This window comes from Schistocerca serialis, chromosome 1 (assembly GCF_023864345.2).
Source record: "Schistocerca serialis cubense isolate TAMUIC-IGC-003099 chromosome 1, iqSchSeri2.2, whole genome shotgun sequence".
Taxonomy (NCBI): Eukaryota; Metazoa; Arthropoda; class Insecta; order Orthoptera; family Acrididae; genus Schistocerca; species Schistocerca serialis.
This window is the reverse complement of record NC_064638.1, coordinates 1,123,419,053-1,123,442,333: the sequence shown is the minus strand read 5'-3', so window position 1 is coordinate 1,123,442,333 and position 23,281 is coordinate 1,123,419,053. Positions and strand designations below refer to the sequence as shown.

The following is a 23,281-nucleotide window of genomic DNA, read 5'->3' as shown; positions in this document are numbered from 1 at the left end:
GTTTCGAGTTCTCACGTAAAGGTCCTCGCAGATGGGGTAAGTTCTCAAGTTTCGAGTTAGTAGAGAAATAATTTCCAGTCTATATCTTGGGAATTATGTTGCACAATCGATCGGTAAGCCACTGCTGTGTGCAAACCATGCGAAAATACACGTGTTCTTGTAATCCCAGAGTCTAGAGCTGTGTGTAGTAAAAAATCAGGCAATCAATCAGGTCCGGACCGGAAACAGTAAAGCATTTGTGAAGAGGGGAACGAGCCCAAATATGTAGAATTGTTCTGAGAGTGACTTCGGTCACGCGTGGATGACCGCCGACCTCGCAGGGGGTATCTAGTGCTGGAATAAGTATATACTACTAGAGCGACACGGTACACGCTGATATACTGATGGGCTGGAGATCGGTTTCACATTATAATGCTCATACTCCCGTTCTCGGTGGGACAGCAGTGTAATTGAGTACGAATCTTTCCATATTTGATGATATGTAGGACATTTTGCAGGTTTAGTTGTCGGTGGAATAGGGCGACCAGTGTAAAATAGTTTTTTGCCACTGAAAGTCTCGTCTGATAGTGCTTCGATACCAGCGGCAGCAGTAATTCGGAGGGTAAATTCGATAAGAGCCAATCATAATGCTCGATTCATTCTCAAGGCATTCTTTTGTGCTGGGATATAGGAGACTCTACATGGTAGTGGGAACGAGTATATGTGTTGAAAGCAGGAAGGGTAAGACGTGATGGATGGGATGCTACATTAGGACCCTTAGGAAGACTGATTCGATGTTTTTCTGCACTATTTTCTTAAACAGGTTCTGTTAGGGTAAGAATTTCCGTGCATACAAGCCGAGACATTAAGAAAGCTAGCGTTAATTATTTCTTGGAAACTATACAATTCCCGAGAGGTCAACTTTGTTCTTCGTTTGTAGCTACGCGCGCTCACATCGCGGCGTTGCGACAGTGACAGTGGGCAGTTAAGCACAGTTAGACGTGTCTCGCATGTTGCGCTAGGAACAATGCACACTGTGCTACTCTGTCATCAATGGTAGACAGACGTGCTTCCCAGAGGTGTCTAATGTATGAGACCAGTGTGAACGCAGCTTGGAGTTCTCTGACATCAGTATAACACTGACTGTATACTAGAAAATAGACCCAACTTTCACCTATAGCAGTGTGAGAGCGATGGGTCGCGTTGACTTGCATGTGGCAGTGGCTTGTGGCGGCGGCGTCGCACTCAGAAAATGGGTCTGCACTCCCGTCCCATCGTGTCAGCAATGGTGCCTAGGAGAATACGTATTTCGATAGGAATTTCTTAGGTACCAAGTATGAAAGGGATGTTGATGCCTCATGCTTGCAGGACCCAAATGGGGAGCTGTGTGTTGTTTGACAGCTGATGGTCACCTCATTTGCGGGGGCTGCCACTATCCTCCTGTGCAGTCCAGTGGACAAGGGGGGCGGACAGTTCTTGAGTGTGTTGATTGCATGTCTGTTGCATTATTTTTCGAGCAGGTCTGTAGGCTGTGCTATGTGTTATTTGCACAGTTTACGAGTTGAATTCGTGTCTGTGTATCTGTGTACTGTGTTATTTAGGAAGAGTTTGCATGTCTGTACTGAAACTATTTGGGTAATTTAAGAGTTGTTTACGTGTCTGCAGAGCGTTATTTAAGGGACATTTACAGGTCTGAGGGCTGTGTGGCGTGACCCCAAGCATGTCAGAGCATGTGTTTTGTGTCAATGTGGTAAATATACTCCATCCCTAAATAAATGGTTCCAAAGTAAATAAAGTACAATCCTTCCTTACTCTCTCGAGCAGCTCAGCGCAGGCTGAGTCATCTTCGCGCCATTTTCCCCCTCCAGACAACCTTCTTGGATTACCACAGAAGGGATGACAGCACCCTATGGTGGCAGTACTGTGTACTAGGTCAGTTGGACTCTAGATCTCGTAGTGGAGACACTGCCTGCAAAATAAAGACCTATGTCCAGCACAGGCAGAGTCCTCTTCTTTGCATTTCCCGCCCCCCCCCCCTCCCCTGGACCACTATCTTCGAATACTTCATAGAACTGGTGACAGAGCTCTCTGGTGGCGGCAGTGTGTACTAGACTCAGACCTTGTGGCAAACACACCGTTTCCCGCCATCTTGGATAAAGGTAATTGCGTCATCAGCTTACATCATGGCAACCATCTTGTATTACGTCATGGATGAGAACGCCCTCTGGTGGTGGTACTATGTACTAGGTCGGTTGGGGTCTGGACCCCTTGGCGACCACAAAGGATGGTGGTAGTGTGTCTAATTGTTTAAATAAAATAGTGCATGTTAAATAGTCATCCTATGCCCGACAATCCATAGGAGGAGGTGTCATTCGGGTGACTTAGGCTAGTGGAGGTGATCTTTCTTTCCCGCCATTTTCTTAGGTTGGCAGAGATACGCCAATTGACCTGTCTTCCCTCCAAAATTAAAATTTCCCGCCAATTCCTAGGAAGATGTGGCAGTCGGATGACTTAGGTTATTGGAGGCAGCCCATGTGCTCTTTTTCCCGCCATTTTATTAGGTTAGTGGAGGTAGCCTTGGTATGTTGCATTGTCCTGATTGACTCTGAATTGGATTCAAACTTCCAGCCAAAATCCCCCATCTTGCATGATGTCATGCACTGTTGCCAAGTCTGCATGCTGCCATCTTCAATACATCTAGCAACAATGGAATGAGGGGTGCCACCCCCATAGTCCCACTATTATTATGCAATACCGACCTTATGATTACCACTACCTTCACAGACAGGCCTTCAGATGCAAGCACCACCACAATCAGTTTCATTGCTACCCTAGAATTTGACACGGCATGCCTCACCTACCATTTTCCAGGTTACACCACTGCTGGGCCCACAACACCACCTATGGATACAACAATGCAATGCACTATGCCAAACACCGCCAACATGCCTCTCTCTTCAAATACTGCCGCCAAGCCGGCACCAATTAAAGTTGCTCCCAAGACTACATCCTTATATGCTAATGCTGCCAACAACAATCTGTCAGTCGCATCACTGACATTGCACATTGGGCAAGCCCTGCACCACGTGGCACTCCTTGCTGACTATGATGTGTCTTCCATCACATCCACTGTCACACAGCCACCTACATCACTTCCAATGGACTACACCTACTGCAGCCTCTCCTCACGTCCTCTACAACACTGGGGGAGGGGGGAAGGGGGAGGTTCTGTAACATCTCTAACTGGAGGAAAGTAAAATCGCTGCCCCAAGAATGGGAGTTATTATGCTCTATACACTTGTAATGATTACATGTGTTATGTACGAGACTTTCACAGTTTATCAGATTTGTCACTTTTAATAGATTAATAGATTTTTATTGCAGAAGACGTGTTACCTACGTTTCCTATGTTATTTCTTGTTGTTGTTGTTGTAAGGGACTGTGCAAGGCATTCTTTCAGAACTGTGATCATATCAGTTTTCTCCTTGATATTTTGTGTGGCCTGATCCCTATATAAGCTACTTTGAAGATCATTATTCAATATTTCATCTTCCAGTTCTTTAACTCAAGTGGGCTGTTGGGTTTGCAGCATTGGACTTTGGAATACCTGTGTCCTGATTTCTGCAACTAATTCCATTAGCATATCTTCTTGCATAGCTGAGTTGTCAATGTATTCTGGTAGACCCGATTTTAAGGAAAAGCTTGCTCAGAGAGAAAGGATATTTTATAATATGCATTTATTTTGTCGATAGTAGTCCTAGGCATTGTCGCCATGCTGTTGCCATCACCACTTCCCAAGTTCTGTAGATGGAGGTTTTCTTTCCTCTTCGGTTGTGTGTGATGTGAAACCTGATTCGTTTATAGTTGAAAAGGTTGCACTGTGTAAACCATGTTGATATATTTGTATTTACTCTCCACAGTATGTCCTGCTGTTGCAGAAACATTAAGTATGTCATACATTTCTTGCTATCTTTGTTGCACTTTCGCTTATGATACCAACATTTGTTTATTGAAAAATGTGAGTTAATAGGTCTGGCAGATCATGAGCCCTTACTCCTCACACCATATGAGAGGCAGCCAATTAAAATTGGAGAGTCTAAACTGGTACAGGTAAGAGGGCAAAAGAAAGAGTACATAAGAGTGTTTATTGAGAGACTAGGTAGTGCAAACTGTGACTGTGTATAGTTGTCAACTGGGTAAAAGGGGAGCTGAAATGTCTTTTGATAAATGTTTTAAGAAATATACAGATTTACGGTAGTCTTGAACCCCAGTAAAAATAAAAGCCTGGACTGGTTTTCTGAAGAGCTTGTGGAAAATAGAGAAAACATGCTCATACTGTACCAGATATATAAGCATCAAAGGACAGAACAGAGAGAGAACATTTATAGGTCCTATCTGAAATGCAAAAAAATCTACTAAGCTAAGCTCCACATGGCAAAAAACTAGCAGTGGAAAACTATACAGAAAGTTCCCACAATAGATGCAAGGGAGCGTGGCAAACAATAAAACAAGGGAACCCACCAAAATGCTCCACCAGAACCCAAGGAATTAAAATCACTAATTTTTCAACTCAGTTAAAGAAATGGGAAACAATAGTAAAGCAACAAGTTCATCAGCAATAGAGCTGATCAGAGCCCCACTGACAGGAGTATTTCAATGGAGTACTATCACACCTGCCAATAATATAAAAGATGTTTCCAAATTTTCGTATTCTAAAAGTATGGATGCTATTGGTTTTCGAATTACATCATCAGCAAGATGTCTCTACACCATTAGCTTTTATTTTTAATGTATGTGTAGAATCTGGAGTATTTCCACACTCACTCAAGGTATCAAAAGTTACCCAGTTTTTGAAAGAAGGGAACAAACAGCTTCCCAAATCCTACAGAGAAGTCTCAATAGCGCCAATATTTTCAACGATATTTGAGGCAATGGTACACATACGAATAAGAAGTTACTTTGAGATTTGGAAATTGTGGATCAAACTTGAAGACAGAAACATGGTATCACTGCTATTATGTGACCTAAGAAAAGCATTAGATTGCATTCCTGTTGACATACTAACAAGGTTCAAAAATGGCTCTGAGCACTATGCAACCTAACTTCTGAGGTCATCAGTCGCCTAGAACGTAGAACTAATTAAACTTAACTAACCTAAGGACATCACACACATCCATGCCCGAGGCAGGATTCGAACCTGCGACCGTAGCGGTCGCTCGCTTCCAGATTGTAGCGCCTAGATCCGCACGGCCACTCCGGCCAGCTACTAACAAGGAAGCAGGTGTTTTATGGGGTGGGTGGGAGCACATTGGATGTGATGCATTCTTATTTAAGCAGCAGAAAACATTTGTATGAGGTAGAAACGTAAATTCCTCCTTAATGGAAATCAGCACAAATGTTCCACAAGGATCTGTTCTCGGACACTTCTTCTTCACTGCAGCAATCAATGATTTGCCTGATAACACAGCTCATTCTGTCATATGTTGTGCAAATGATACAACACCACTACTGTACATCTTAGAATCTCAGATTTGAATATGATAATAAAAGAAACTCTTGATATAGCCTTGTACTGGTTTGCAGCTTATAAACTATTGTTAAGTCCCAATAAAACCCAACAACTCCTAATGAGAATGTCTACTGAAATACATTAAAATATTTACATTGACTCCAAACGCCGCTGGAGGAAATTATCATTATGTATATGAAGAAATATCTCTTGTGCCATACTTTATTTAGAAGCTAGGAGATTTAGTGAGCTTAGGGTGACATATTTTGGACTACTCCAGTCACATATGTCATATGATGTGATTGTATTTGAACACTCCCCTCACAACAAGAATATTAAAAAAAAAAAGAAATCTTACATGTAATATGTAACATAGGGTACAAGGAGCACTGTTGTCCTGCTTTTTCCAGGTTCAGAATACTCACAATTATAAATGTTTACTTATATGTGTCTGGGCTCTATATCAAAAATAATATTTCAGAATTTGCCGCTATGTGAGAAACTGTCTGGGCACAATACCAAAGTTAAGGTTAATTTAGATATACCAAGGCTCAAGTTAGCAAGAACTGAAATTCTCATAAAGTGAACCCACCCAAAACTTTCAACAAATTACCAATCTGTGTTTGGTCTATGGATCTAAAAATTTTTAAAGTTAAATGGTGCAGCTGGCTATCAGATTATCCATTTTAACATATTAAAGCATTATCTGAGATGACTTAGGAGGATTTAACGAATTTTCCTATAGCTTACTGCATCATTATGTGGCATGTTTATGTACTGTATAATTATTCTTCTATGTTTTGTATAATTGTTTCCTGTGTACTCTATCCAATTATTATTGCACAGTCTTTGTGCCCTACTACATTATACTGTAGTATAACGTATGGACACTAGTTCTTAGAAATCTTCCTGTAGCAAATTTTATTAAGTGTGTATACTACAGTTTATTGGCATTATTTTATTATTATATACCCATACGTTTTATTACATTCTGTATTGTAGAACAATGGCAAAGCCTATTTCCTTGTAAAATGATTAATGGTGAATCAAAATTCTTGATTCTTGATTCAAGGTCTACTTCTAACTGACTCATAGTTGCATTTATTTTTCTGATGACCAGGTTGACCAAAACTGCCACTTCCTTGCTGTTGTGTGTTACAATATTTCGCTGTGTGATTAAGGTCATGGCACTTAAAATATATCGGAACAGAAATATAGTATTTAATGTTATGTGCCTGAAGCCTCTTTCCAGAAGTATGTTCCTATGTCGCTGAGTTACTTCAGTAGTTTCATGGAATCTGTTACTCAACTGATACCTCATTCAGAAGCAGAGTTAAAATCAGAGTTTTATCTCTTCCAATAATTCAGTATTCTTTACTTTGTCTTTGAAGTTCAATTCATAAAACTTTTCTAGTATTTATTGATCAGTTGCTTCTTTGGTATTTCATATGTTGCTGATAGAGATCATTTCTTTCTCGATGGTTTGCATTTTATATTCACAGTCGTTTTAGCTTTGTTGGCAGTTCTTTCTGCCTGTTTTGTTTTATATTTATAAAATTATTGTTTTCATGTTCACCTTTTTGTATTTAATTTTAAGATCATATTTTGTAGGGTTAAACTGATTTGATAAATCTTTCACTGACAACCTTGGCATTCTTGTTGTCTATTGCTAAGCTGAAGCTGGCCGCCGAGTGAGATGATAGGTACTTTCTTCGTCCTCTAAAAGAAATTATTTAAGAGGAAATAGTGTCAAATTTAAATGTTCCTTGTTTTGTATGCTTGCTGTAGTGTTAGTTCTTGTTACACAACTAAATATTAGCGTCCCAGCAGAGCTCGTTCTTGAAAAAACTTGTTCTTTAGTTGAAGTCGCGATAATCGCGACATAACCCACAAATTTGCATGACATAAACACAAAAAATTCTATTCAAGTTTTCTTGATGGTGCAAAATTCGTTTAAAAAAGACAGCTACTAGTTTCATCAGTGTCTGCTGTCGCAATAAAAGTGTAATCAAACGTTTCTAAATCGTATTTAACTAACACATTTCGTATTGTTTACTAGTTAGATAGACGCGGTCTAGGCCTAAATTTTCCGCGGTATAAACGTTTAAAAACCTGAGCAAACACGCCTGATACCGTAAATTCTCTAAAAGCAAAGTAATTACAAATTCATTCTTCTGTCATTGTATCTCTAAACCAGTAAAAAAAACAACCACCACCGCACATAAGACCTTTGTGTCATATTTTGTTTACACACAGCCAATCTCGCGTCCTTGTCAAATTTAAAACATTCCTTAAACTTAATTACTCTTTCTAAACTGACCATGAGTGAGAAATGTGGGAGCTGTTACAGGGTAGTGAGTAGAGGGATTTGTTGCCAGTCTTGTAGGAAATATTTTCACTGGGGGGGATTCAGTGGGGAGAATGTTGGGAGAACAGAAGACGCTTCCTCCTGGAACTGCAGAGTATGCAGTAGGAACATTTTGATTGGGGAACAGGAAAGGAAAATCTGTACCTTCAGGCACAGTTGGAGGAAGCAAGGAAGGAACTCATATCAAGGGAGATAGGGGGAAGAGGGTGGTTGGGAACTAGCAGCTGGTAGGAGGATAGGAAGAAAGAGAATGCGATCTGACAGTTTTATCATCAACACCAAAAACAGATATCTACCACTGCCAGAGTTAAGTGGAGAAGAGCCTCAGGTAGAACGAGCACCAGGAAATTTCCAGCACATTTCAACGAAGGCCAAGAAGCCTAGGAATGTACAAAGCATTAGGAAGAAGAAAGCGCTGCTGCTACGTAGTAGCCATGGGCGAGGTGTAGGCCCACAGTTACAGGAAGGTTTAGGAGCAGCGTACCAGGCCACCAGTATCTTCAAGCCAAATGCAGGGCTAAGTCATGTGATGGAGGATGTAGGGTCTTTATGTAAGGACTTAACAAAAGAGAAACATGTAGTGATAGTGGGTGGGGTGGGAAACAGTTTGGTCAGGGATGGGGCATATGACATAGTTGGTGACATGCACAAGATAACTTCTCTGACTCATGGCACCAACATACACTTTGTTGAGCTGTTCTGGGGTCATGATCGACCACACCTTAATGGAGCTGTGAGGCAAATCAGTGTGGGGTTATGGATGGCTCTGAGGACAGCCAACTTTGCTCATGTTTCTCTGGTGCCTGCCAGGATTATCAACAGACGGGGTTTCAGTAGACATAGCCTACACCTAAACAGGACTGGGAAGGGAAGATTGGTACAGCTGATTCATGGAAGTATAGGGGCTGGATCTCGAGCCACACGTGGTCAAATACCTGTTGTCATAAGTTGGAAAAGTAGGTCTTTTTAGGATAAATCCAGACAACAGGTTCCTCTGCCTAAAGAGTATCTCCAGCAGTTCAAAAAATACTGTAACAATCACTCACAAGATAGATTTTAACACTTCAAATATCACACATACCAGGTGTCCAAAGAAAAACAAACCATTGGAAAGAATAACATGGGGCCCTCGGTGGATCAGATGGATAGAGTGTCTGCCCTGTAAGCAGGAGATCCCAGGTTCGAGTCCCGGTCAGGGCACACATTTTCAACATGTCCCCAACGAAGTATATCAACGCCTGTTTGCAGTTAGGGTGTCCATTTAATTATCATTTCATTTCTAGCAAAGCTGCATGGTCATCAACAGTAACTGTTCTTTCGGGAACAGATACTACAGTCTTATATAGTTAAAATATGGCTTCCTGGCCATTGACCTTCTCGTGTGAACGCACACGCTATGCCCGCACTCGTACAGGACTTGGTAGATTAATCTACCTCGAGTAATGAGTATGACGGGCAAACACCTATTAGGCGCACTACGAATGTAGTGGTGTGGACATGTTGTGAATGTGGGTCTCATGGGGAAAGTGCAAGGGATAAGTCCCTGCAGGCGCACTATCCTCTGTGCCCTCGGTGGATCAGATGGATAGAGCATCTGCCATGTAAGCAGGAGATCCCGGGTTCGAGTCCCGGTCGGGGCACACATTTTCAACATGTCCCCAACGAAGTATATCAACGCCTTTTTGCAGCTAGGGTGTCCATTTAATTATCATTTCATTTAGAAAACATTGTTCTGGTGAAACACAACTAGCTCTTTGTTCACATGAAGTGCTGAGTGCTATTGACAAGGCATTTCAGATTGATTCCATATTTCTGGATTTCTGGAAGGCTTTTGACAATGCACCACACAAGTGGCTTTTAGTGAAACTGCATGCTTACGCAATATCGTCTGAGTTGTGTGACAGGATTCGTGATTTCCCATCAGAGACGTCACAGTTCATAGTAATTGACGGCAAGTCGTCAACTAAAGCAGAAGTGATTACTGGCGTTCCCCAAGGTAGTCAAATGGTTCAAATGGCTCTGAGCACTATGCGACTTAACTTCTGAGGTCATCAGTCGCCTAGAACTTCGAACTAATTAAACCTAAGGACACCACACACATCCATGCCCGAGGCAGGATTCGAACCTGCGACCGTAGCCGCCGCTCGGCTCCAGACTGAACCGCACGGCCACTCCGGCCGGCCCACATGAGTGCGAAAAGGCATCCATTAAACTTTAGTTACACGATAAAATGGTCAAATCTAAAGGCCATAAATTGAACTAAATGTCTAGGAATGACAATTACGAACAACTTAAACTGGAACACATAGAAAATGTTGTGGGAAGGCTAACCAAAGACTGCGTTTTATTGGCAGGGTGCTTAGAAAATGTAACAGATCTACTAAAGAGAGTGCCTACTCTAAACTTGTCTGCCCTCCTTTAGAATACTGCTGCACGGTGTGGGATCCTTACCAGATAGGATTGATGGAATACATCGAAAAAGTTCAGATAAGGGCAGCATGTTTTGTATTATCGCGAAATAGGGGAGACAGTGTCACGGAAATGATACAGGATTTGAGGTGTACATAATTAATATCGTTGCAGCGCGATCTTCTCACGAAATTACAATCACCTACTTTCTCTTCCGAATGTGAAAATATTTTGCTGACGCCGACCCACTTAGGGAGAAACGCACACCATGATCAAATAAGGGAAATCAGAGCTCGTACGGAAAGATATAGGTGTTCGTTCTTTCCACACTGTACCTGGTTTCCAAAATGGCTGTGGGAACAGCTTCTTCAGCATGTTGTATGAGGTCCCCAGGCACCTGCTGTCCTTTTCTCCCTCTTGCTGCCATTTGCCTAAGGGTACCATCATTTGCTGTACATTTTAACTACTAATGGTTAATAGACCCCTAACTCTGTGTTCACCTCCTCCTGGCGCTGAACAAAATGGGTTTTTCCAAAACATCATAAATGACCATATTTTCCTCCTTCATTAGACCTGATTTTTTCACTTAAAATGTTATTTAATCGAAACTGCCTTGGCAACTTATGTTATTTATATACAGTGTGCCCATAAGCTCTGTTCTGTTATCATTAAACCTAAATAATTTTTCGCTGTCAGATGTCTGACCTCGCTCGTGAAGGAACATTTTATGGAAAAGTATATGAAATTTGCCACGGTGCACTGCTAGCTGCAACATACAGAAAAAGTACTTTTTTGGGTGCTGCACATTTTCGCGATTTTGACAAGGATACGCTCAAGCTGAAGCGTTCTTCTTCGGCATGCCAGTGTAAAAATCGGTACAGAAACAGCTAAGTGAAAAATCCGTGCAATAATACGCATGTTTATTTATATATAAAATCCAACTTTCATTTAATGTTCATTCATGAGAGAGGTCAGACATTTGAAAGCGAAAAATTATTTAGGTTTTATAATAGCCGAACAGAGCTGATGGTTAAACTGTATATTAATAAGATAGTCACTGAGGCAGTTTCGATTAAATAACATTTTAAGTGAAAAAGTCAGGTCTAATGAAGGAGGAAAATACGATCATTTATGGTGTTTTTGGGAAACCTGTTTTGTTCAGTGGCAGGAGGAGGCAAAAACAAGAAGGGGTCTTTTAACTGTCGGTAGTTCAAATGGCAGCGAATGATGGAATCCTTAGGGAAATAGGAGCAAGGGACAGGAAAGGACAGCAGGCGCACTCAGTTTGTATGCCTGGGGACCTCATTCAACATGTTGAAGAAGCTATTCCAGCATCCATTGCTGGAACAGGATGCAACCAACTGCAGATTGTGGCACACGTTGGAACTTGGATCATTCCAGCGACTGGCAGAGAAGTAGAGGAGACCGGCTTTGAGCATGGAGTTTCAATAAAGCTCACAACTTGGAGAATTGTCGCCAGAAGTGATCACACCCCTTTGATTCTGAGTCAAGTGGAAGGACTGATCTAGAGACTTCGAAGGTTCTGTGACAAACTGGGCTGCGACTTCTTGGGTTTGCGCCATGGAACTGGTAACTGTAGGGTGCGCCTAAAATTTAGGTTAGATGACTCCACATCCAATTTGGATAACGATAACTGTAGGAAACCCAGACGTATCATTGTAATATTGAAGGAACTATCTCCCACAGGTGAGAGTACTAAACTCTTAATGGTTAACTGCCAAAGCACTTGCATCAAATTGCAAGAGTTTGAAGTGCTCCTGAAAAGCAGGGAAGCTCACACTGTACTAGTACAGAAAGCTGGTTAAAACCTAAAATGGATAACACTGAGAGTTTTGCGTAAAATTTAAGGATACATCGAAAGGATAGGCTAATGGGAAATGGAGGTGGTGAATTCCTCACAGCAGACAAAAAACTCAAATCCACCAATTAGAATTTATCGCCGCATATGATATTGTTTGAGCAAGACTCAGAATCAGGGATGGTCATAAAATAGTAAATGGATCTTTGTATCGCCTACTAAACTAATTTAATCATTCAACGATCGATTGGGAAAATAATAGTTTCGGTTGTGGTGGGTGTGACAAGATATTACTAAACGCCTTCTCTGAACACTACCTAGAACAAATAGTTCAGAACCCCACTCATGATGGAAATATATTGGATCGATTGGCAACAAACAGAACTGACTTCTTTGCAGATGTCCAAATCGAAACTGGTATCAACGATCATGATGCATTTGTAGCAACAATGATTACAGAAGTATGAAGGACAGCTAAAACAAGTAGAAAGAGACATATGTTCAGTAAACTAGATAAAAAAATCAGTAGCATCATATCTCAATAAGACTTGAAACTTTCAGGACAGGGCAGGAGCATGTAGAGGAACTACGTCTCAAATTTAAAAGAATCATTGACCATGTGCTGGACAGATATGTACCCAGTAGAACAGTTCATAATGAGAGGGACACTCCTTGGTTTACAGTCGCTGTAAAGACACTTCTAAAGAAACATAGATTACTGCACAATAAGTGTAAAACAAAGTGTGGGACTATAGACAGAGATTTGCTGAATGAAATAGATTTGGCTGTCAAAACAGAGAGCAATACGCGAAACCTTCAGTGGGTACCATAGCAGAATATTGTCAAATGATCTTTCACAAAACCCATAGAAATTCTGGTCTTATGTGAAGACTGTTCGTGGCACCAAACATAGTGCCCTGTCCCTATTGAATGAGACAGGAACTGAAACTGAAGCTAGAAAGGCAAAAACTGATATGCTTAACTCTTTTTTTAAATGTTCCTTTATAAAGGAAAACTCTGGAGAATTGACCCAATTTAATCCTCATACCACTGAAAAGATGAGTGAAATCAGTATTAGTGTCATTGGCATTGAGAAAGAGCTGAAATTGTTAAAACTGAACAAAGTTCCAAGGCCCAATGGAATCCCTATCAGATTCTATAATGAATTTTTAACTGAGTTAATCCCTCTTCCAATTATAATCTGTCATAGATCTCTTGAACAGAAAACAGTGCCAAGTATTTGGACGAAAGTACAGGTCACACCAACCTGTAAGGAGGGTAGGAATGATCCATAAAACTACTGTCCAATATCCTTGACACTGAGTTGTGTAGAGTCTCAAAGCATATTTTGAGCTCATACATGATGAGGTATCTTGAACAGAAGAACCCCCTCTGTGCCAACTGGCATGGATTCCGGAAACATCAATCATGTGAAATCCAACTCATAGTTTTCTTACATGACATACTACAACCTTTGGATCAAGGACGTCAGGTATTTCAGTATTTCTTGACTTCTGAAAAGCATTGGACTCAGTACCACACCTCCGTTTACTGTCAAAAGTTCGTTCATGTGGAATATCAAGTGAAATTTGTACTGGATTAAGGAATTTTTGGTAGGGAAGATGCAGCATATTATCTTGGCTGTAGAGTCGTCATCAGATGTAGAAGTACCTTTAGGTGTACCCCATGGAAGTATGTAGAGATCCTTGCTGTTCATGTTGCCTATTAATGACTTCGCAAACAATATTAATAGTAACCTGAGACTGTTTGCAGATGATGCAGTTACCTAAACGGAAGCACCAAAGAAAGTGGTATAGGCATGTATCTTGAAATGCAGAGATGTGTAAACAGGCAGAATACGGCGCTGTGGTCGACAACGCTTACATAAAACAACAAGCGTCTGGCGCAGTTGTTAGATTGGTTACTGCTGCTACAATGCAGGTTATCAAGCTTTAAGTGAGTTTGAACGTGGTGTTATAGTCGGCGCACGAGCGATGGGACACAGCATCTCCGAGGTAGCGATGAAATGGGGATTTTCCCGTACGAGTGTACCGTGAATGTCAGGAATCCAGTAAAACATCAAATCTCCGACATCGCTGCTGCCAGAAAAAGATCTTGCATGTACGGGGCCAACGACGACTGATGAGAATCGTTCAACGTGACAAAAGAGCAACCCTTCCGCAAATTGCTACAGATTTCGATGCTGGGCCATCAACAAGTGTCAGCGTGTGAACCATTCAAAGAGGCATCATCGATATAGGCTTTCGGTCCAGAAGCCCCACTCATGTACCCTTGACGACTGCACTAAACAAAGCTTTATGACTCGCTTGGGCGCGTGAACACGGACATTGGACTGTTGATGACTGGAAACACGTTGCCTCATTGGAGGAGTCTCGTTTGAAACTGTATCGAGTGGATGGACGTCTCCGAGTATGGAGACAATCTCATGAATCCATGGAGGCTGCATGTCAGCAGGGAACTGTTCAGGCTGGTGGAGGATGTGTAATGGTTTGGGGCATGTGCAGTTGGAGTGACATGGGACCCCTGATACGTCTAGATACGACTCTGGTATCTGACATGTACATGATCATCTTGTCTGATCATCTGCATCCACTCATGTCCATTGTGCTTTCCGACAGACTTGGGAAATTCCAGCACGACAACGCGACACTCCCCACTTCCAGAATTGCTATAGAGAGTCTCCAGGAACACTTTTCTGTGTTTAAACACTTCCGATGGCCACCAAACTCCCCAGAAATGATCATTATTAAGCATATCTGTGATGCGTTGCAACGTGTTGTTCAGAAGAGATCTCCACGCCCTCATACTCTTACGGATTTATGGACAGCCCTCCATCACTACTTCAGACGTTATTCGACTCCATGACACAGCATGTTGCAGAACTTCTGCGCGCTCGGGGGGGTGGGGGGGAGGGGGGGAGGGGGGCATGCACGATATTAGGCAGATGTACCAGTTTCTTTAGCTCTTTAGTTTATGAGTGAAGTAATGTATGAAAAATACTGCATACATATTCAGCCTGACTTTGATAAGATTTCAAAGAGGTGCAAAGATTGACAACTTGCTTTAAATGTTCAGAAATGTAAAATTGTGCACTTCACAAAATGAAAAAAACATATCCTATGACTATGATGTAAGTGACTCACTATTGGACTCAGCCACCTCTTACAAATACATGGGTGCAACACTTTATACGGATATGAAATGGAATGATCATATAGGTTTAGTCTTGGGTAAATCTGGTGATTTGTTGGTAGAATACTGGGGAAGTGCAATGAGTCTACAAAGGAGATTGCTTAGAAATATCATACGACCAGTTCTAGAATATTGCTCTTGTGTATGAACCTGTACCAGATAGGACTTACAGATGACATTGAGTGTATACAGAGAAGGGCAGTACTAATGGCCATAGGTTTGCTTAATCCATGGAAGAGTGTCACAGAGATACTGAAAGAACTGAACAGGAAGACTCTTGAAGATAGACATAAACTGTACTGAGGAAGTCTAGTGACACAACTTCAAAAATCAGCTTCAAATCACGATTCTACGAATATACCAAATCCCCTACATGTCGCTGACACAGGGTTCGTGAAGATGAGGTTAGAATAATTTCAGCACACACACAGAGGCATTCAAACAATCAATTTTCCCGCGCTCCATATGTGAATGGAACAGAACGAAACTCTAATAACTGGTACAGTGGGACGTACCATGCACTTCATGGTGGTTTGAGGAATGTAGATCTAGATGTAGATGAAGGCAAAGCACAATATTTGAATGAAGTTTAGGAAGTCACCAAAGTGCAAAATCCACCAATATAGATTAACTTACGATGTCAACGGACGACATCGTCAAAACTTTCCTCCCGAGAAATACCGACAACACCTGACGGTCAGTTGACGGCCTTTGGGAATGCCGCCATTTGAGGGGCATTGTGAAATGTTTTAACGTGACGACCATTGTGAATTGGCGTTTAAACCACAAGTACACGTCCTGTCACCAATTACGTAACACCCGCCCATCGATTCGAGATCAGTTTCATGAATTAACTCGGAGAATGAGGGCACCAAAACGGAGCTCTTTACGAACAGTCTACCGGCCAGTAATTACCTGACATTTGACAATGTGGAACGCCTTGTTCCGTCAAGTGAGAATCGTCCTTGAACATACTCTCTTTCGTCACTCACAGAATATGTCTCGGCGAAACTCTTTGGCTCGCTGTCAAAGATGATTTCTGAATTCGTGTAGGTTAGTTTTTATTTACAAATTTTGCATATGCGAAATCTTTGTTGGTGTCAGAAAACATTATTTTCAGTAGTAGAGTGAAATTAGATTCAGCTATGGGAGGTAAACATAAACAAGCCCAAAGGACGAAGAATAATGTTCGGGTAAGTAATTAAAAATTATGGTTAGTACGTATGGTGTTTGCGTATTTTAATTTTCCATGTTTCCGGAACGTAACTAATATAATCAATTTTTCTACTTTACAGCCATCAAGCAGTGGTAGAAGTGCTGCACTGCTAGCAAATACCACGCCAAATTTCCCCGGTTTCGATGCTGTCAAAGAGTGTGGCTACATTCCAGCACTATCTGGATTTACAGCACCAAGCCATGAAGATGTGGACCCCAACATTGACGTGAACTTTCAGTTAGTACTGAAGAAAATGAGCAAGAAAGATTCAACGACAAGACTCAAAGTAAGTTGCCAATTTGCTTCCAAAGTGAATTACTCCAATCATCTGTAAGGTGCCCAATGGTGATCACAATCTGTTGCTACAATGATAAGAATACAGATGACTATAAAACATTGCGGTGATTTATTTAATTTATAAATGTAGCTTCGTTTATGTTTTAAACATGACTTTCTGTAACGCAGTGTCCATTCATGCTACGTGTATCTGCGGAAGGTACATCATTGTACCCAGCCAGGAACGACTATTCCCTTCCTCTCGTGCACTGCACCACCCCTCCCCTTCTTTTACCGTTGGAAAAAGAAATTGATCCTCACAAACCAAATTCCCATCTGTCAACACCACAGTGACTGGACCGAGTGAAGTGGTGCAGTGGTCAGCATACTGGACTAACATTCGTGAGGATGAAAGTTCAAACCCGTGTCCGGTCGTCCCGATGTAGGTTTTTGGTGATTTCTCTAAATCGCTTCAGACAAATGCCTGGATGGTTCCTTTGAAAGGGCAACGCCGACTTCCTTCCCCATACTTCACTAATCTGATGGGGCCGATGACCTCGCTGTTTGGTCCCCTCCTCCCACACGAACCAACCACAGTTACTGGTTATATTGTCAGTGTCAGTTTGAAGATAGCCAGTACATGTAATGGTTTCTAACTGTAGTGTGTGTACTCGAAGTCATTTGTCTTTAAATCACAAAACTACATTTGGGAGGGTTGGGTTGTTTGGGGAAGGGGACCAGACAGTGAGGTCATCGATCTCATCAGATTAGGGAAGGGTGGGGAAGGAAGTCGGCTGTGCCCTTTCAAAGGAACCATCCTGGCATTTGCCTGGAATGATTTTAGGGAAATCACGGAAAACCAAAATCAGGATGGCCGGACGCGGGATTGAACCGTCGTCCTCCCGAATGCGAGTCTAGTGTTTAACCACTGTGCCACCTCACTCGGTTAAATTTGGGAGGGCTTAGAGCTCTGAAAGCGTCCAGTGGTGTTGTTCTTGTATTTTCCATTGTATTTCTCATGTTACCAGCTGATCTGATACATGAGATATCGCTTGCTGGTGTGAGAATTCGAAGAGCATAGCATGCTGTAGAGATTTTGTTAGTAAGTATTTTTACACGCTATTCCCACTTTTAACTGTCAACATCCATTCCAAGGAATTCTGTGTTTTCCATAAACTTTTCATTATTTATTTTCACATTGTTGTATTGGAGTTTTGTTTATGTGGAAGTTCGTAGTACTTATTTTCTTTACATTAAGTGTGACTTTATTGTTTGTTGCCCACTAATTCACATCTTATGTTATTTAGTGCACCACTGTGTCAAATGATTTACTAACGTCAGGTGCTTCTAGTACATGTTTTGTGAGATATAATGTTGCTGTCTTGGTGCCTTTCCGTGATTGTAAACGTAACTGATCATTGGAAAGGTTGTATTTATTTAAATAGTTCAAATGTTTCGTTTTCTCAATAGTTTCTATTATTTTTGCAAAGCATGGGAGTAGTGAGAGTAGCCTGTAATTTCCTGTAAATATTTTCAGTTTTGAAGAGAGGCAGTAATTTAGAATATTTTAAGTAATTAAGAAAGCAGCTCTGTGTGAATGATTGATTTATCATGGTCAGTAATGATGATGTTAGGTTGTCTGTACACTGCTAAAGTGGACAAGTTTGTACTTCGTTCAAACTTACTGAAATTTAATTTTTCCATTTGCAAATTGCTTTGTAGACTTCCTCCTTTGTTGTGGGCAGTAATAGTATTGAATGTGGCGCACACTTATTCAGCTTTTGACTTAAGGGGCTGTTTGAAATTTTTAATATAATATTGTTCCTCTAAATAGTAGCTGTCTGTATATTTTGTCATATATTTTGGATTTTTTAGTAGTGTCCCCTTGTCCTTAATTTTTCATTTGAGTGATTCATCTTTCTGTTACCTACATTGTTTTTGTTTTGAGTGGTGAGTATCAGTTTGAAAATATGAGCCTTGTTTGCTGCAAGCAAAACTTTCATGTATATTTGCCTACAGGCCTACTGTTTATAAAAGTGTGAGAAAGCGGATTGGATGGGCTGTTTCTTATGGAACTGAGGCACATCAGTGTTTGGGATGATTTTTTAAAATCTTTGGTCACCCATTTGTATTGTTCCACTGTTGATAATGGACATAATAATTTAGTAAAAGCCTTGTCAAATAGTTGAATAGTGCTGTGAAATGCTGTCAAATTTTAGTTTTAAAAGTGTCATGAAATGTTGCCAAATTTTAGATTCACTAGTGTCATGAAATTTTTGAATTTTTCATTTGCATCTACCTGTGTGTATTTTACTTCCCATGTTTGATGTGCTGTTTGTTTGACAAACATATGCCTTTTTGTGGCTAAATTTACAAATTGGAGCCCCCTCCCCCGGAAATTTTGGTGGGATGACATACTGATCTGTAGTCCAGCTCGAGGTCTGGGTTTGATTGAAAGGTGACAATTTGGTTGCTAGTTGGTGGAGCCAGTGAATGTGGTAACAAATTGACTGGTGGTGAGGCCTATTGTTTATGTGTACGCCATATTGAAAAATGACAACAAGGTCAGATGCATAACTTTTACCCTTTTTGGTTTAGAAAATATTCATCTGTAGACATGCATTTGCTTTATTTCTATTGTAGCCACTTTTAGTGTAAAGTTTTACTTAAGTAGTCAGATAATCTTAGATCTACTACACCAACATTACAGTTTTCTTTGTCTCAATCTGTTAGCACATGATCAGTTGCTGTCATTAACTGGTTTGTTATTCTTGTTGCACTGTTAACCTCTTACATTAAACTGAAATGTTGCATGATGCTTAAGAATAAGTTACAGGCAACATCAGGATCAGTGTATTTACAATTATAGAATGTCCAGTAAAGGAGTCTCTGAATTCAACATTAAATATCTTAAAAACTAAATGTTTATTATGAAAGCTGTAAGAATTTTATTCAGAACTTTTTGAAATAGTCTGAAAAGCTGCTAACAGGTGGCTCTATGATCACAATACGTAGTGCCTGTAAATGATGTACCACAGCTCAGAACGATCATTTCTGCCATTGAAACATGAAAGGTGGGTAACGTATTGAAGGAAGTCCTTGAAATCATATATTCCATTGATCATCATGTTCCATAAATTATCGGAGAGTACGCATTAGGAGTGATTTAACATGGAATGACCATATAAAATTAATCGTCGGTAAAGCGGATGCCAGACTGAGATTCATTGGAAGAATCCTAAGGAAAAACAGTCCAAAAACAAAGGACGTAGGTTACAGTACCAGATAGGGTTGATAGAAGAGATAGAGAAGATCCAACTGAGAGTAGCGCACTTAGTTACAGGATCATTTAGTAATTGCAAAAGCGTTACAGAGATGATAGATAAACTCCAGTAGAAGACTCTGCAAGAGGGACACTCAGTAGCTCGGTACGAGCTTTTGTTGAAATTTCGAGAACATACCTTCACCGAGGAGTCAAGCAGTGTATTCTCCCTCCTATGTATATCTCGCGAAGAGACCATGAGGATAAAATCAAAGAGAGTAGAGCCCACACAGAGGCATACCGACAGTCTTTCTTTCCACGAACAATATGAGACTGGAATAGAAGGGAGAACCGATAGAGGTACTCAAGATACCCTCTGCCACAAACTATCAGGTGGCTTGCGGAGTATGGATGTAGATGTAGATTTTGGATTAGTTTGTTGTGACACAGCTAGCATTGGAAGATGAATCAGGCACCGAGTGGTCAATGTAAGATGGAGCCAGCCAGACCACATCGCACGGGACAGTTGTTACACTTTCTTGATGAATGCTTCATGAATAGAGCCATTGTGTTGGATTATTGCAAACTTACTGGTGCAGGGATGGATCAGCCTCCACATTTGCCTTATCTGACTCCTTGTGACACCTTTCAGTGGGGCACATAGAAAGGTGCTGTCTACCGGAGCCAGCCCACCATGCTTAATGAACTTGTATCAGTGATCTGTGTGGCATCTGAAACCCTTTCGGTTGAGACATTACAGGGTATGATGACAAATTTCATTGTTTGTTTGCATCACTTCTGTATTTTGAGTGGTGGAAATTTCAAAAAGATTGTGATGTAATTGCAAAGACTGCTTGCAGAGAATGAGTTCCATTATGCACGCTGATACTTTATGAGCTGCACAGTGTACAGCTCCATCTGTTGACAGTTTTTTTTAATTATTTTGGAACTTTTTTTTATGAATTCTGTGTAAATTTTTTACAGCTTTCACAATTGACATACCATTTGTTGCACTCAGCTATCACTCCTTTGGAGTGGATATCATATCAATAATTTGATTTATTTGTGACAAAAAGATATTCGTATGTCCACTAAGAGATCTGTATAATCATAAAATATGCATTTAATACATTACTTAATGACTGTTGGCAGTCACTTGCCAAAATGTTTAATAATAAATAGTGTATTTTGTACATTTATATTGGTCCCTTAATTCTATTGCTGTCAACTCAAAATGCTTCTCTTCACTGATTTCCCAGAGATCGCTTCTGACATTAAATTGATAATTTTGTTTCATATACAGTAAATGTCCGCCCCTCGTGGTCTCGCGGTAGCGTTCTCGCTTCCCGAGCACGGGGTCCCGGGTTTGATTCCCGGCGGGGTCAGGGATTTTTCCTGCCTCGAGATGACTGGGTGTTGTTGTGTCGTCTTTATCATCATCATTCATCCCCATTACGGTCGGAGGAAGGCAACGGCAAACCACCTCCATTAGGACCTTGCCTAGTAAGGCGGTGCGGGTCTCCTGCATCGTTCCCCTACGCTCTGTAAAGAAGCATGGGACTTCATTTACATTTTATACAGTAAATACAACAGCCTCCATACTCCCTAGATATTCTGCTATATGAACATGCTAAATTGTAAAACTTTAAGATTACGTGATTAATTTCCGATTGTTCACACCAGTCATACAAGCAACAGAACTGTCTGTGACTTCCAGCTAAACCTCTAGCTGTTGCACTTTATTTGTTAGGCACTGAATATTTAGGTGAATAATTGTTAATTTATTATTACTACATCTACATACATACTCCGCAATCCACCATACGGTGCGTGGTGGAGGGTACCTCGTACCACAACTAGCGTCTTCTATCCCTGTTCCACTCCCAAACAGAATGAGGGAAAAATGACTGCCTATATGCCTCTGTACGAGCCCTAATCTCTCTTATCTTATCATTGTGGTCTTTCTGCGAAATATAAGTTGGCGGCAGTAAAATTTTACTGCAGTCAGCCTCAAATGCTGGTTCTCTAAATTTCCTCAGTAGCGATTCATGAAAAGAATGCCTCCTTTCCTCCAGAGACTCCCACCCGAGTTCCTGAAGCATTTCTGTAACACTTGCGTGATGATCAAACCTACCAGTAACAAAATTAGCAGCCCGCTTCTGAATTGCTTCTATGTCCTCCCTCAATCCGACCTGATAGGGATCCCAAATGCTCGAGCAGTACTCAAGAATAGGTCGTATTAGTGTTTTATAAGCGGTCTCCTTCACAGATGAGCCACATCTTCCCAAAATTCTACCAATGAACCGAAGACGACTATCCGCCTTCCCCACAACTGCCATTACATGCTTGTCCCAATTCATATCGCTCTGCAATGTTACTCCCAAATATTTAATCGACGTGACTGTGTCAGGCACTACACTACTAATGGAGTATTCAAACATTACGGGATTCTTTTTCCTATTCATCTGCATTAATTTACATTTATCTATATTTAGAGTTAGCTGCCATTCTTTACACCAATCACAAATCCTATCCAAGTCATCTTGTATCCTCCTACAGTCACTCAACGACGACACCTTCCTGTACACCACAGCATCATCAGCAAACAGCCGCACATTGCTATCCACCCTATCCAAAAGATCATTTATGTAGATAGAAAACAACAGCGGACCTACCACACTTCCCTGGGGCACTCCAGATGATACCCTCACCTCCAATGAACACTCACCATTGAGGACAACGTACTGGGTTCTATTACTTAAAGTCTTCGAGCCACTCACATATTTGGGAACCAATCCCATATGCTCGTACCTTAGGAGTCTGCAGTAGGGCACCGAGTTAAACGCTTTCTGGAAGTCAAGGAATATGGTATCCGTCTGATACCCTTCATCCAAGGTTCACAAGATATCATGTGAAAAAAGGGCGAGTTGCGTTTCGCAGGAGCGATGCTTTCTAAAGCCGTGCTGATGCATGGACAGCAACTTCTCTGTCTCAAGGAAATTCATTATATTCGAACTGAGAATATGTTTGAGAATCCTGCAACAAACCGATGTTAAGGATATTGGTCTGTAATTTTGAGGATCCGTCCTTCTACCCTTCTTATATACAGGCGTCACATGCGCTTTTTTCCAGTCGCTCAGGACTTTACATTGGGCAAGAGATTTGCGATAAATGCAAGCTAAGTAAGGAGCCAATGCAGTAGAGTACTCTCTGTAAAACCAGATTGGAAT

The 23,281-nt window shown here is 41.1% G+C and overlaps 1 protein-coding gene across 1 annotated transcript in view; it reads left to right on the top strand.

Moving 5' to 3' along the window:
* Positions 1 to 16,309: 16,309 nt before the first annotated feature.
* LOC126416836 (E3 ubiquitin-protein ligase listerin) overlaps positions 16,310 to 23,281 on the top strand; it is a 146,783-nt gene continuing 139,811 nt past the window's right edge. Inside the window, exons 1-2 of the mRNA XM_050084722.1 lie at positions 16,310 to 16,490; positions 16,593 to 16,799. Of these exons, the coding sequence (XP_049940679.1) occupies positions 16,443 to 16,490; positions 16,593 to 16,799 (255 nt within the window). The 5' untranslated portion in view covers positions 16,310 to 16,442. The remainder of the gene's footprint in view (positions 16,491 to 16,592; positions 16,800 to 23,281) is intronic.